Here is a 13,505-nt window from a genome sequence, read left to right on the forward strand (position 1 = left end):
ATACCGTTCTAGACAACGAGAAATGGCAGCAAACACGACACAAGTAAAGGGAGCTGGCATGAGGGGAGGAAATGACCCCTCCCTGTCTGGGGAGGGAAACTTATGGTCTCAAAACAGTTTTGCAATTGGGGCTATTCCAAACACGTTACTCTGATGCTCAGGCAGAACAGTTAGGCAGGAGATCTGCAGGAGGGACAAATCCTCCTTCATCTTCACCGATAACCGGATTTTTTTTTTAAAAGATTTATTTATTCATTTATTATATATAAGTACACTGTAGCTGTCTTCAGATACACCAGAAGAGGGCATCGGATCTCTTTACAGATGGTTGTGAGCCACCATGTGGTTGCTGGGAATTGAACTCAGGACCTCTGGAAGAGCAGTCGGGTGCTCTTAACCGCTGAGCCATCTCTCCAGCCCGATAACCGGATTTATTATGATTCCATTACTCATTTACCAAAAAGATTTAGAGCATAAGTGAGACCATTGGAAAAGCAGAAACTCAATGTAAAATCAGTGTTAGGGAAGGACTGTGGAAAGCAATACCTAAACTCGGCTAACTGGCAGCCTTGATGCTCCCGGGACCCCCTGTTTTAAATTTAATTACCCAGGGGAATAAGTGATGGACACACAGGCTTGGGGTACACACAGGGCAGCTAAGACGGGACCCCTTTACCTGCTCTATCATCTGCCGAACTTTCCGCTGCTGGCTCTTCAGCATGTCATCCAGGTGGTGGATCTTCTCCCGAAACCCAGCCACTTCCTTTTCTAGAGAAGCAGACCTGGAGATAAAGACCAGGAAGCTGAGGTGAGGTCACACTTGCCACCAAGGGTGAGTCCCTGTGCTCCAGTGGCTTGCCCTAAAGAACAAGTTACCAGGCACTTTAAAACATCACTGACAAGAGATGGGTAAGTCATCTGCACGCCATTAGGGGGCAGCATGATTTGTTTGTTTTTCCAGCTTTTCTGTTTTAGGTGGTAGCCCCAGCTCAAAGGCCTCAACCTCAAAAGGCCTCACCTGCTAGGACTGCAGGCAGTACAATCATGCCTTGCCTAGGTCAGGGTGATTTGTTTGTTTGGTTGGTTGGTTTTGGTTTTCCAAGACAGCACTCTCTGTGTAGCCCTGGCTGCCCTGGAACAGACCAGGCTATCCTCGAACTCAGAGATCCACCTTCCTCTGCCTCCTGAATGCTGGGACTAAAGGTGTGTGCCACCACTGCCTGGCTTCTTTTTTTTTTTTTTAATATTAACATTGGTATTAAAATTTTTCAGTATTAAAGCCAGGAGAGGGCTAGACAGATGGCTCAGCAGTTAAGAGCACTGGCTGCTCTTCCAGAGGTCCTGAGTTCAATTCCCAGCAACCACATGGTGGCTCACCACCATCTATAAGGGGATCTGATGCCCTCTTCTTGCATTTAGGTGTACATTCAGATAGAGCACTCACACCTATAAAATAAATAAATCGTAAAAAAAAAAAAAAAAAAAAAAAAAAAAAAAAAAAAAAAAGCCAGGAGAAAGTTGGCTGCTTTGTGTGTTGTAAGTTTCTGATTACTCCAAAGATTTAGGTAGAAAGTAGGATTATTCTAATCAAACAAAGCCAACATCTTCAATAAGAAATATCTGCTCTCTGTCCTTAATTTTTTTAATTATTTATTTTTATAATTTTTAATTATTTATTTATTTTTATTCTATGTGCGTTGTTTTGCCTACACATGTATCTGTTGGATCCCCTGAAACTGGAGTAACAGAAAATTGTGAACTGCCTCATGGGTGCTGGGAATTGAACTCAGGTCCTATAGAAGAGCAGCCAATGCGTTTAACTGCTGAGCCATCTCTTCAACCCTTCTGTCCTTAATTCTTTTTTCTTTTTTAAGATTTATTTATTTTATGTTATATAAATACACTGTAGCTGTCTTCAGACACACCAGAAGAGGGCATCAGATCCCATTTCAGATGGTCCTGAGCCACCATGTGATAACTGGGATTTGAACTCAGAACCTCTGGAAGAACAGTCAGTGCTCTTAACCACTAAGCCATCTCTCCAGTCTCTGTCCTTAATTCTTAATAGAGAATTCCTCAACCCCTTGTAAATCTACAAGCACAGGAACGATGGCGATGTGTTTTACTGTATAGAATTTGGTCTTTGGGTTTCTAGCTCCTGATAAGATGTTTGGAATCTTCAGGAGGACTAAGGAGGTCTTAAGTACACAGAGGAAGTGAGTGTTGATTGGGTTGTGTAGACGACTGCAGGATGGCCTAGTTAAAAACTTATATACTTCAACCCCTCTCCAACATCTGGGGGAGAAACCAAACATGCCTGCACATTGAAACATTCCCCACATCCTGAACAAAATGTTCAAAGACCTGTCAGGACAAGAAATGCATACACATGTCAAGAGAACAACATTCACCAACTAGACCTCACCCTACACACTATTTCATTGACTGTTCACTGGATCCTTTAAGAACCTATAATATTAAAAAAAAGAAAGAGGGGTTGGGGATTTAGCTCAGTGGTAGAGCGCTTGCCTAGCAAGTGCAAGACCCTGGGTTCGGTCCCCAGCTCTGAAAAAAAAAGAAAAAGAAAAAAGAAAGAAAGGAAGAAAGAAAGAAAGAAAGAAAGAAAGAAAGAAAGAAAGAAAGGAAAGAAGGGAGGAAGGAAGGAAGGAAGAAAAAAGAACCTATAATATTGCGTTAGCAGTTCCATGAGCCACTACAATAAACTCTTGAACCTGAGGAAGCAACTGGGTAGAACTCCCCCCCACCTCCCCACAAATGGGAAAGATGCATGGGCACACTTGAGCACACTAATTGGTAGAACTGAAGCCTTGACATGTGGGGTCCACATTAGGTCTCAGACTTGAATTAGACAGCGAGACCCACAGTCAGTGTCTGGAGAGAAGCAGAAGATTGCTTTGATGCTATGATGCTGTGAGCAGAGAGCAATTTCCCTAATCGCTTTTGAGAATGCCCAGAGATTCCTGAAAAGCTCTGGTTATTCCCAGTTCTGCCTAAAAGTATCAACAAGCACGTGCTGTCAGAAAATGGTAACACCCAGGCAGTGGTGGCGCACACCATTAAGTCCAGCACTCCTGAGGCAAAGGTAGGCAGATCTGTGAGTTTGAGGTCAGCCTGGTCTACAGAGTGAGTTCCAAGACAGTCTGGCTGCACAGAAAACTCTCAAAAACAAAACAAAATAAAACAAAAGTGGGCAGTACTCAGGGTGAAGTGGTAACAATGCACTGGTGCTCCAACATCCTTCCTGAAGGTTCTAAATCCCACCCTCAGTTCTCCACATGAGGTGAGCAGTGATCAAACACTATTCCAGAGCATTAGTTTGGGATTACCTCATCTTTTGTTTCTTGTCCTCTTCCTTTTTACTCTGCCCTTAGTACCTCCCACACAGAGGAAGAGCGAGGTCTGTATGCAGTCATCCCTCAGCACCCAAAGAGGATGATTATAGAACCCCTCAATGCATTTGCACATGTCCCTCGAATGCACACCCTCCCTTACACTTTACCTAATACAATATAAATGCCACTGAAATAACCGCTTTGTTTGTCTGGGGGGCCAATGGCAACAAAATAAGACTTCAGATATTCAGTAAAGAGAGAACTTCAAATTTCCTGGTTTTGTTTGTTTCCTTTGAGGCAGGGTCTCACTCTGTAGCCCTGAATGACCTAGATCTTGCCTGTAGATTAGATTGGCCTAAAATTCATAAAGATCCACCTGCATCTACCTCATGGGTACTGGGATTAAAGGCATGAGCCACCACTCCCAGCTCCAACTGTTCTTTTAGTTACTCAGATCAAATAGAAAGGAAGGTAGAATAAAAAGATGCTGTACTTTCCTATGCCGGGAAGGTCAAACTTGGGTTGTCCTAAAGAAGAGAAAACACCCTCTGGACACAGAGGAGCAGTGGCAGACGGGTCTGCTGATCTTGGCCCTTCAAGGAATGTCTACCGAATGTGAAAAAGATCACTGATGACCAGACCCACCGTGGCTTACTGAAACTAAACGATTAAGTTGCACAGGCTGGCCTGGATCTCATGATCCTCCTCCTTCTGCCTCCTGAGTCCCTGGAATAATAGGTTCAGACTACCACTACTGCATCCAGAAAGATCGTAATCAGTTCCACTCTGTAGCACAAGCTGGCCCTGAACTCACAGCAATCCTCCTGCCTCAGCCTTCTACATGCTGGGATTATAGGCATGTGCCACCATGCTCTGTCAACGTCTTGTTTAGTCTTGAACATTCAGGAGGCAGTCTTTGCTCTGAGGAGAACTGATCTGCAGCCTCTGATCCCCTCTCCTCGGAGGAACTCTGCCAAACCCTCTAACCTGGTAGTTAATACGCTCAACAACCCCTGTAGACCTCTGAGGACGGCAGGCGGTTCTCGGTTTCCATCTGAACTGCTTAGAGCAACAAAACCTCCTGCCTTGAGAGCCGTGAAGCCCATGCTCCTCAGCTCTGCCTGACCTTATAAATCCTTTTCTTTAGGTCACTGGCCCCATGTTAAATGAACTCCCTGAAGGAGGCAGTCCTCGGAGCAGTATCTGGCTGGGTGGGGCTCCACCCTATGCAAGCACATTGAGTTAGAGCTGGAAGATCTGACATCAGCACCAGCTTCCTTCCAGAGGGCACATAGCTCGCCCTCTCTTCCCTGCACCCAGCTTTACAGTGAACAAGGGCCCTTACTTTTCTCTTTCTGCTTGACAGTCAGCGTTCTTGATCCGAAGCTCTTCTAGGGCCATGTCTCCTTCCCTGACTTTCACCAGTAAGGCCTGATGCTCCTGGGTGGGACAAAAAAAAAGGCCTGTAGCAAGAACAGACATCAACACCTTGGGGTGAAATGGGTACCTGAACAGGGGCTTGGCTGCTACTGGGGCTGGGACTGTTGCCAAAGAACAGCAGGCCAGGCTGGTTTGATGGGTGGCCTCCCCTGTCAGGGGATAGCCCTTCCCACTCTCACATACAGAGCCTTCCCAGCCTCACCCAGCGGCCTGAGGGAGAACTTGGCCCGGCATTGTGCAAGCCCACCTGCCACCTCTGGCTAATCCTGAATGAAACACTGAGTGACTGTCGGCTCTGAATCCGAGGCTGCAGAAACCCCAAGGGGCATCTATGTGAGAATAAGGCTAAGGTGGGAATAGTTTCACCTGCAGCAGAAGGAGACTGAGGCTGGATGACAGACCCTCCGTTCCTAAAGCGCTGGAAGGTATCAGAACGTGTGTGCATGGCTGCTAAGAAGGGATGCTTTGGGGGCTGTTAAGGAAAGAAGCCTTAGGCCCCATTCTGCCCCAGGGCTGAACTCTGAAGCCAGAACATCACCATTACCGCCTCCATCCCCAACAAACGGCTCTGCAGCTCCCCGATTTCTGCCGCTTTCTGTTCCACTCTGTCCTCCTCTCTCTGAAGGGCCACATTGCTCTGCTCTGCTTCTCGCTGATACCGGCTGAGTGTGACCTACAATGCAGAAGGGTGTGTTCAACGGTGAACGGGAAAAGGCAAACATAGATAAACCTTGGAAAGGGAACCTGGCTGGGGTGGCTTCAGGGAAGGCTGGACAAAGGAAGCAACCAAACTGGGCACACTGTCACTTCCCATCCCCTCGGGACTGTATGGAGACTAACCGGCCCCTCCCAGACTAACTCCATCTCCAAGGTCAACTGGCACACAATTCATCAGGACCCCCCAGCTGACACCCTAGAACACCTCCAAGACACTTGTCGGGGTGACAAGCTTAACCCAATGCTGGGGCTTCTGTGCTGGTCAGAAGCAAACAACCTAGGAGACACATTCCCATCTTTGCATTTCCCCACTCTGCCACCTCCAGTCAAGCCAACAGCGTCTGCACAAGGTGCTGCGGCAGGCGGTCTGTCCTTTAGCAGCCGAATTGTTAGAATGGGAGAGTAAGGAAAGACCCTGCCTTGTTTCTCTGCTTTCATCTCGCTAACGCCTGCTTACCCTTCAGGTCCCACAGACATCCCCCCTAAGCACCCTCCCAGCCCTGGGAAGGTTCTTCTCAGGTTCCGAGCACCCATGAGCACAGTGCAAGCTCATGGCAGACAGGCCTTGGGTCCTTCCACGCTGCCAAAGAGCCGCAAAGTTCCCTGCATACAGCCATTGCTGGACAGGTCTCAGTGGAACTGGCACTCACTTGTTTTTTCCCTTCTTGCCCCTCACAAATAAAGCCAGGGAACAACGGCAGGGCCCATGCTACCACCAGGGTACTTCGCCATTTCACCGCTTCCCACTCACCCCAGACACCTGATCGCTTGGTAAAAGAGACTCCAGATGAGCTCCAGAAGGCCTATTTCTCTGCCTATTCCTAATCTCAGAATCAGGGCGGAAGAGGCCCGATGCAGGAAATGTATGAAGGGACCTGTCTGCATACCACCTGCCCTGGCCAAGCAAGTTCAATGCAAATCTCTCCTGACAGCAGGCAGAACACGAACCCATGGTTAACGACAGACGATATTTATGATAACCGTCCATCTTGCCCTTCATACCCCCAGGTTCAGAAAACCAGACCGCACAGTCTTATTCACCAGAGAGCTTAGGAGACAATGATATGTATTGGCCTCCTGAGCAGGTGCTTAGAAAAAGGGGCTCTCATTTCAGTACACAAATACCATACACAGTGAGTTAAAGCCTCGATCTAAATTTCCAATTAGAATCGGAGATGCAAAAGACAAACATAAAAACCCAACAGGCCCAAACAAACAAAGCCAGACCTCCATGTCCAGTAGACTCCCCTGTCCTGCTCACAGAAGAAGCTGACAAAAGGGCGCCTGCTGCAGGTGGGTAAAGAATAGCCCACTGTCCCAAACCATGGTGTCTGATCCCGGCCTTGTGCCTGAAGTTTACGTTCAGGCAGCTCTTCCTTAGGAGCAGCTGGTTCCACCACAGGCATCAGAAACGACCAGTGTGTCTGGAACATCACAATTTCCCAAGGCTTCCAACACCCTGACCCTGCTGGGGTTGCAGCTTTAGTCTCCTCTCCTTGTAGCTTTTGCAGAGAACAGAGGACTAGGTGGTCACTGGATTGGTACATAAATACCAGATTCTCTAAACTGTGTCATGGAAAAGGGACCGGGAACACCTTTACCAAACAGCTGCTTTGAGCACAAACTGGTCTTCAAATTGTCCCAAGTCAAACTCCAAGAAAAACAAAGCCTCGCTCCCTCTTCTCAACCCAGGGAAGACAGTGCTCACACACAGCCTCCCACAATCCAGACACGGTGTCCAACAGCTCTCGGGGAAGCTGCGTCACAGGCTCAGCTTCCCTAACCTTCAGGGCAGTTCATCATCCTCAGTGTTATTCTTCATCCTCCATCTTCCTCTCAAAACTTCTCTTGCCTAGGGTCAGTAAGACAGATGCACAAACAAAGGTGCTTGGCGTTGAGCCTGGGGACCTGGGTTTGATGCTCAGGAGCAATAGAGTGACAGGAGAGAACCCACTCCAGCAATACAGTGACAGAGAGAACCCACCCCAGCAATACAGTGATGGGGAGAACCCACCCCAGCAATACAGTGATGGGGAGAACCCACCCCAGCAATACAGTGATGGAGAGGACCCACTCCAGCAATACAGTGACAGAGAGAACCCACTCCAGCAATACAGTGATGGAGAGAACCCACTCCAACAATACAGTGACAGAGAGAACCCACCCCAGCAATACAGTGACGGAGAGGACCCACCCCAGCAATACAGTGATGGAGAGGACCCACTCCAGCAATACAGTGACGGGGAGAACCCACCCCAGCAATACAGTGATGGAGAGGACCCACTCCAGCAATACAGTGACGGGGAGAACCCACTCCAGCAATACAGTGATGGAGAGAACCCACTCTAGCAAAGAGAAACTCAACCTCCACACATGCACTTCGACACACCACCCATCCACAATGAAAAAAAAAATCTCTTTAGTTCCATAAAAAAAGAATTCAGGCTGGCTGTCCTCCTGCAAGATCCCAGTATGCCTATGAGGAAGAGAATCCAATCATAACATATTTTATTTGTGAGTGAACAATAACAGAAGGGTTATTGTTCTAACTGCACACAGAACAGACAATTGCTCAGTGCACTGTACTTAGCTTTTGCTACTCTGTGAGTTCTTCCTTCCAACATTCTCCACCCCTCTTCTTCCACCCTTTCAACCCCCTAACACTGGATAAAAGAGAAAAAAGGATAGAGAGAAAAGGAAAGAGATACCTGAATAAAGTCAGGGGTTGGAAAGGGGGCAACATTATAGTTAGACTACTTCCTGCTTGTTGGGGGTTGGTTCTAATGCTTTGAATTAAACCAGCCCCCAAAATCAGGAATCTGCATGTCCAAACGCTGAAGGTCCTTGTTCCCAATTGGTTTTTGATTGATTAATAAAGAGCCAATGGCCAATGGTGGGCAGATAGAATGAGGCATGACCTTGAGATTGGCATAGCTAGGGACTGGGATGAGGAAGAGAAAAGAATCGCCATGATTCGGAAGGAGATGGATCAGATTTAGTGCTGCAGAAGGAAAATCATCCAAATACAGGTAAGAAGGAGGAATGTGGCCCTCAGAAGGGCTGCCCAGAAGCATCTTGGATAGCAAAAACTAGGGAGTCACCCAGAAGGAGCCAGGGCAACAAAGATAAAATACAGAATTAGATGGTGTCAAACCAGGATTACAGGAGGGAAATGTATGCTAGCTGAGGGGAGGATTAGAACTGCCCAGCCTTTGAGCTAGCCAAGGGGTCGGTCGGTCGGTCGGTCTGTCTGTCTGTCTGTCTGTCTGTCTGTCTGTCATTCTTGAATCTAGATAGCTCCTGGGCAGGTGCAGGCAGCTACACCCGCTGATGAGATCCTTGGGCAAGTTTGATCTTTCCTGTCAGGATACCTAATTTCTTCTTGTTTCTTCTCTGTGTACAACTACCTAGGAAACGACAACCAACAGCAACCAACAGCCAACAACAACCCACCGTGCCTCTCAGGAGCCTAGCATTTATGCACCCCCTGAAAAGTTCCCAGAATTCCACAATTACAGAAACTAGCTGCAGCTGGAAAAATCACACTCCTGCTAGAGCACAAGACAAATCACAGTCAGTTGCTGTGAACAATCTGAAGCAGCCCCATATCCCACACCCAGATTAAAACAAAAAACATATTCTTATAATATTTCTGGTTTTTTTTTTAAACGAAAGCAAAATTCTAGAATTCCCACTACAGTACACTTCATTTTATACCCAAAGAATTTTCCATAGTGAACTGAAGATCTTGCACACTCTTAATAGATAGAGGGTTTATATTTACAGACTTTTAAAAAAATTCTTCTAAAACAATCTAGATTACTGGAGGGAAAAAAATTGGGCTAGTAAAATGGCTCAGCAGGGTACTGCCACCTAATGTGATGACCTGAGTTCAATCTCCAGGAGCCTCATGGTGGAAGGAGAGAAATGACCCCTATAAACTGTCCTCTGACCTCCATGTGCATGCCATGGAAGAGGCCCACACCCACCACACAAATAAATGAATGTAATTTTTTTTAACAAAATCAACTATAAGGCTATAAATGTAGCTTAGCTTCCTGGCCCTGTGCCGGTCTGGTGTGCATTCAATCTCCAGGACCTCCTTCTTCCCCTGCTCCCTGCCACGTACACACATAAAATCAACCAGGCATGATGCCACTGTCCTATAATACAGCACTTGGGAAGGTGGAGAATCAGGGATTCTTTCAAAGCTACATGAGACCCTGTCTCAAATACAACAGGGGCTGGAGAGGGCTCGGGGTTCCAGAGGACTCAAGCTTGACTCCCGTCACCCATGAGGCAGTCACGACCATCCAGAACTCCAGTTCCAGGAGATCGAATGCCCACTTCTGACCTTCTCAAGCACCAGGTATGGACGTGATACACATATATGCAGACAAAACAGCTATACACATAAAATAAATACAATCTAAAGATGACTATAACAATAATTAAGACACACTGCCTGTGTATCTACTGGCAGTTATTTCTTGACAAGACAGATTTATTCAATCACTGTCCACATTTACAAAATACCTACCTTATGCCATGTATTATGCCAGACTCTGGGCTTCTATGAACATGATAGCAACGGTCCCTGCCCACAAGGAACCTTTGACCCCATGATTCTTATAAGTGGGAGACAGCGATGACTTCTGAATTACCTGCTGTTCTAGACTAGAACTATACTCAGCTTCAGTGGACTAGAGAATCCAGATCTAACCTTCAAGGACTAGCCATGTTCAGTGGTAGAGCAGGGCCTAACATGCACAAGGCATGGGCTGTTCTGTCCTCAGCACTGCAGAGAAAACAAGGACATGAGCTTCACCAGATTTGGGCAGCAAACACTTAACATCTAAGGAAAGCAAAGGCAGGCAAGTTGAGTAATGCTTTGTAGCACTGCACTTCTTCTAGGCTGGCATCCACCAGAAAAATGAAGTCCATGCTGAGAAAATCACTGGCCCTTCATCCAGGAGCCAGTCCCCCAGGGCACCCTCTCTCCAGATGCCAACTCTTACCTCAAAAGCCACACGGTCTGACTGGTGTCGCTGCTCAGCCTCCCGCAGCTTGGCAAGCAACCCCTGCACAGTCTTCTTCAAGCTCTCAACATCTTCACTCATGCTGGGGTCCACCTAGAATCAGTGCAGAGACAGGAAGGGAAAGCTGCCACATCTGTGACTTAGTGAGAGGAGGTCCCTCCAAGCCACCTGCCACACTGAGATTTGGACTATCTTTGGGGACCACCCTCACAAAAAATTAGCATAACACAAGAAAGCACAACCAAACACGCAGGCATGCACACGAACATACAACACTCACATACAAAAATGCACACACACACACAGTCTCCCTTAATCCCTAAGGGACTTGTCTAGTCTCAGATAACCCAACTGTTTAGGACACAGTAACTTTTAAATACATCAAGGGAATGGTTTCTCTTCTTTTGGGGGTGTGGGGGGTGCATTCAAGACAGGGTTTCTCTGTGCAGCTCTGGCTGTTCTGGGCTGGAACTCACAATGATCCTCCTGCCTCCTCCTAAGTGCTGGGATTAAAGCCGTTCACCACTACCACTGACCAGGAATGGTTTCTTTTAAAACATTTTTACATGTATTTTATGTGTTGGGGTGGCGGTGTGTGTGACACAGAACACGTATGGAGGTCAGAAGACCACTTGCTGGAGGTAGGTCTCTCCTTCCACCTTGTGGGTGCCAAGGACAAACCCAAACTTGGCCACAGTCACTCTTACCTGATCATCTCAGTGGCTCAGTGGATGACTTCTCAGCGTGTGTGCGTGCGTGTACATGCATGGGTGTGCGTGCGTGTGCTGTCTTTATGGGCATGCCCTGCTTCCCTCTAGATTAGAACTATCTTTGCTGTTTGGACACACGTCATTCTCTAGCCCAGGCCGATCTGGGACTCATTATACATAGTCCCAGCCTGGCCTTAAATTTGTGGTCATTCATTGGCCTTTCCTGGCTCAGATTAAAGGTATGAACTACCAGTCCCAGTTTCAGATTAGAGCTGAGAAAAATGGCCTTGCCTCCCTTTAAGACTAGGCTCCCCAAGGACAGTGGCTATTTGACTCCCATCTCTCAGAGGGCAGCAGACCCAAAGCCCAAAGGCACATCTTCTGTTTTCACACCTCACAGGGGATGCATACATAAATAGGGCTGCTTCTGGATAGACAGGTTTAGAGCAAAGGCATGAAGACAGGGATCTGATGTGATGAAAAGGGTGTCTCACTGAGGCGACTGCTAGCTGTCCCTCCCAGACACACCCAACTGTGGGCTGGTGGTAAAGGCTGAGCAGACGTGTAGGGTCTCGCTCTCATTTTTGCTGTAAAGGCATGAAACACTGCATAACTCCCTGAGAGTCTGGCATGGACTCTGGGTTTTGCACAGTAGGCAGTGGCAAGACCTCTGCCTCAGCACAGAACCCTCAGCTGGGTGGAGAGAGGCATTTCCCAGCCTTCGTAGTCTTCTGGCTCCCGTGGGCCTCCATTTCTACATATATGAGATGGGATGGCTCCTCACCACGCCAGATCTCACAGGCTATGTCCAAAGTCGGAAAGACAATATCTGGTACAGTCTGGAGTTTGTAAGAAAATCTAGGCAGACATTGCCGTATAATTTATTACCAACAACTTATTTGCCAAATGCAGTGTTCTACGGAAAAAGAACAATCCGAGCTGCACATTTAGCATTAAGCACGTGGCTCAAACCATTCTGAAATCTGAACATTAATTAAGTCACTTGTCAGTTCCTCTCTAGTGTCACTGCAGCACCTAGGCCGAGTGGAAACACTGCAAGAGGATCCTGAATGTGTCTGTGACACATTTATTCAACGAGCCTTCTCACAAGACCCCTTTAATGACCTGACTTTTTTCATTAATTAAAATACATCAGCGTTTAAGCTAAGTAGCAGACTGTGTTTGCTGTAAGGCTTTGAGCTTTGTTCCCAGCACTACAGAGACGGGGTGGGGGAGGTTATAAAATACATGTGAGAAAAACAACTAACAAAGTAGACTTCGAACTGACATTCATCCTCCTGCCTCAGTCTCCCAGGTCCTGAGACTACAGGCAGGCGCCATCATTTGTGACTCTACAAACCAGACTTCATACAGTAATGTACATAGACCCTAAAATGTATTTTGAGAAAAAAATATTTTTAAAACAGGAAAAGAGATATAATCTAGCCATATTTAAAGTCATATAGATTAAGTATTTTATAGTTAGTGGGAAAAGAAGAAAACAGTCTGATCAGTGAGAGGCCTTGATGAACCATGACACACTGTGACTAATGAATAGGTGTGATTCAGTTCCACACTTGAAGGCCAAAACACCCAACCCCCAAAAATTGGCCTTGGGGCTGGGTGTGTGGTTTAGTGGTAGAGGCCATAATTACAGTTCTCAGCACCGAGCAAACAGAGCCCCTTAAAAACAAAACAAAAACAAAAAGCCACCCACCAAAGAAACAGGAGACAAAGAGATGTGGTGTGAGGTGCATGGATGAAAAGACACAGAAACTTCATCCGAGTGTAACTTCTCTGAAGACGAGACAGGGCAGAGAGGCAGGAAAAATGAGGGTGCTTACAGAGACACTGGCTTTCCTAAAAGGGAGTTAAATAGGATGCTAAAAGTAACAAGAGACCTCAGCTTACTTTGGGCCAAATGTTTGTAAAGGTGACCATAGTATTGCTTCTCTCTCATCCCAAATACCCAGACAACATACCTCATAAAACCACCTTCCAAGGTGATGGGATGGCTTGGTGATAAATGGGTTTGTGACCAATCATCAAGCTTGATGCCTGGAACTCACAGGGTAGGAGGGAGCCATTTCCCTTAAGCTGTCTTCTGGCTTTCACACACACGTGGGGGCATTCAAATGCTCATGCATACATATATGCACACACACCAGAGTGTATACACACACCTGAGTGTACACGCACACTTGAGTGCACACACACTTGAGTGCACACACAATAAATAGGTGCAA

General features: G+C 46.9%; 1 protein-coding gene across 4 annotated transcripts in view; it reads right to left on the reverse strand.

Moving 5' to 3' along the window:
• Window positions 1-13,505, reverse strand: part of Tuft1 (tuftelin 1) — a 45,885-nt gene that overhangs the window by 3,643 nt on the left and 28,737 nt on the right. For all 4 annotated transcript variants that reach the window (NM_001360750.1, XM_006232890.5, XM_063282271.1 and 1 more), the window contains 4 exons: window positions 10,529-10,642; window positions 5,338-5,466; window positions 4,699-4,793; window positions 677-782 (listed from right to left, as the gene is read on the reverse strand). In NM_001360750.1, the coding sequence (NP_001347679.1) occupies window positions 677-782; window positions 4,699-4,793; window positions 5,338-5,466; window positions 10,529-10,642 (444 nt within the window). The remainder of the gene's footprint in view (window positions 1-676; window positions 783-4,698; window positions 4,794-5,337; window positions 5,467-10,528; window positions 10,643-13,505) is intronic.

Source organism: Rattus norvegicus, chromosome 2, assembly GCF_036323735.1.
Source record: "Rattus norvegicus strain BN/NHsdMcwi chromosome 2, GRCr8, whole genome shotgun sequence".
NCBI classification, from domain to species: Eukaryota; Metazoa; Chordata; class Mammalia; order Rodentia; family Muridae; genus Rattus; species Rattus norvegicus.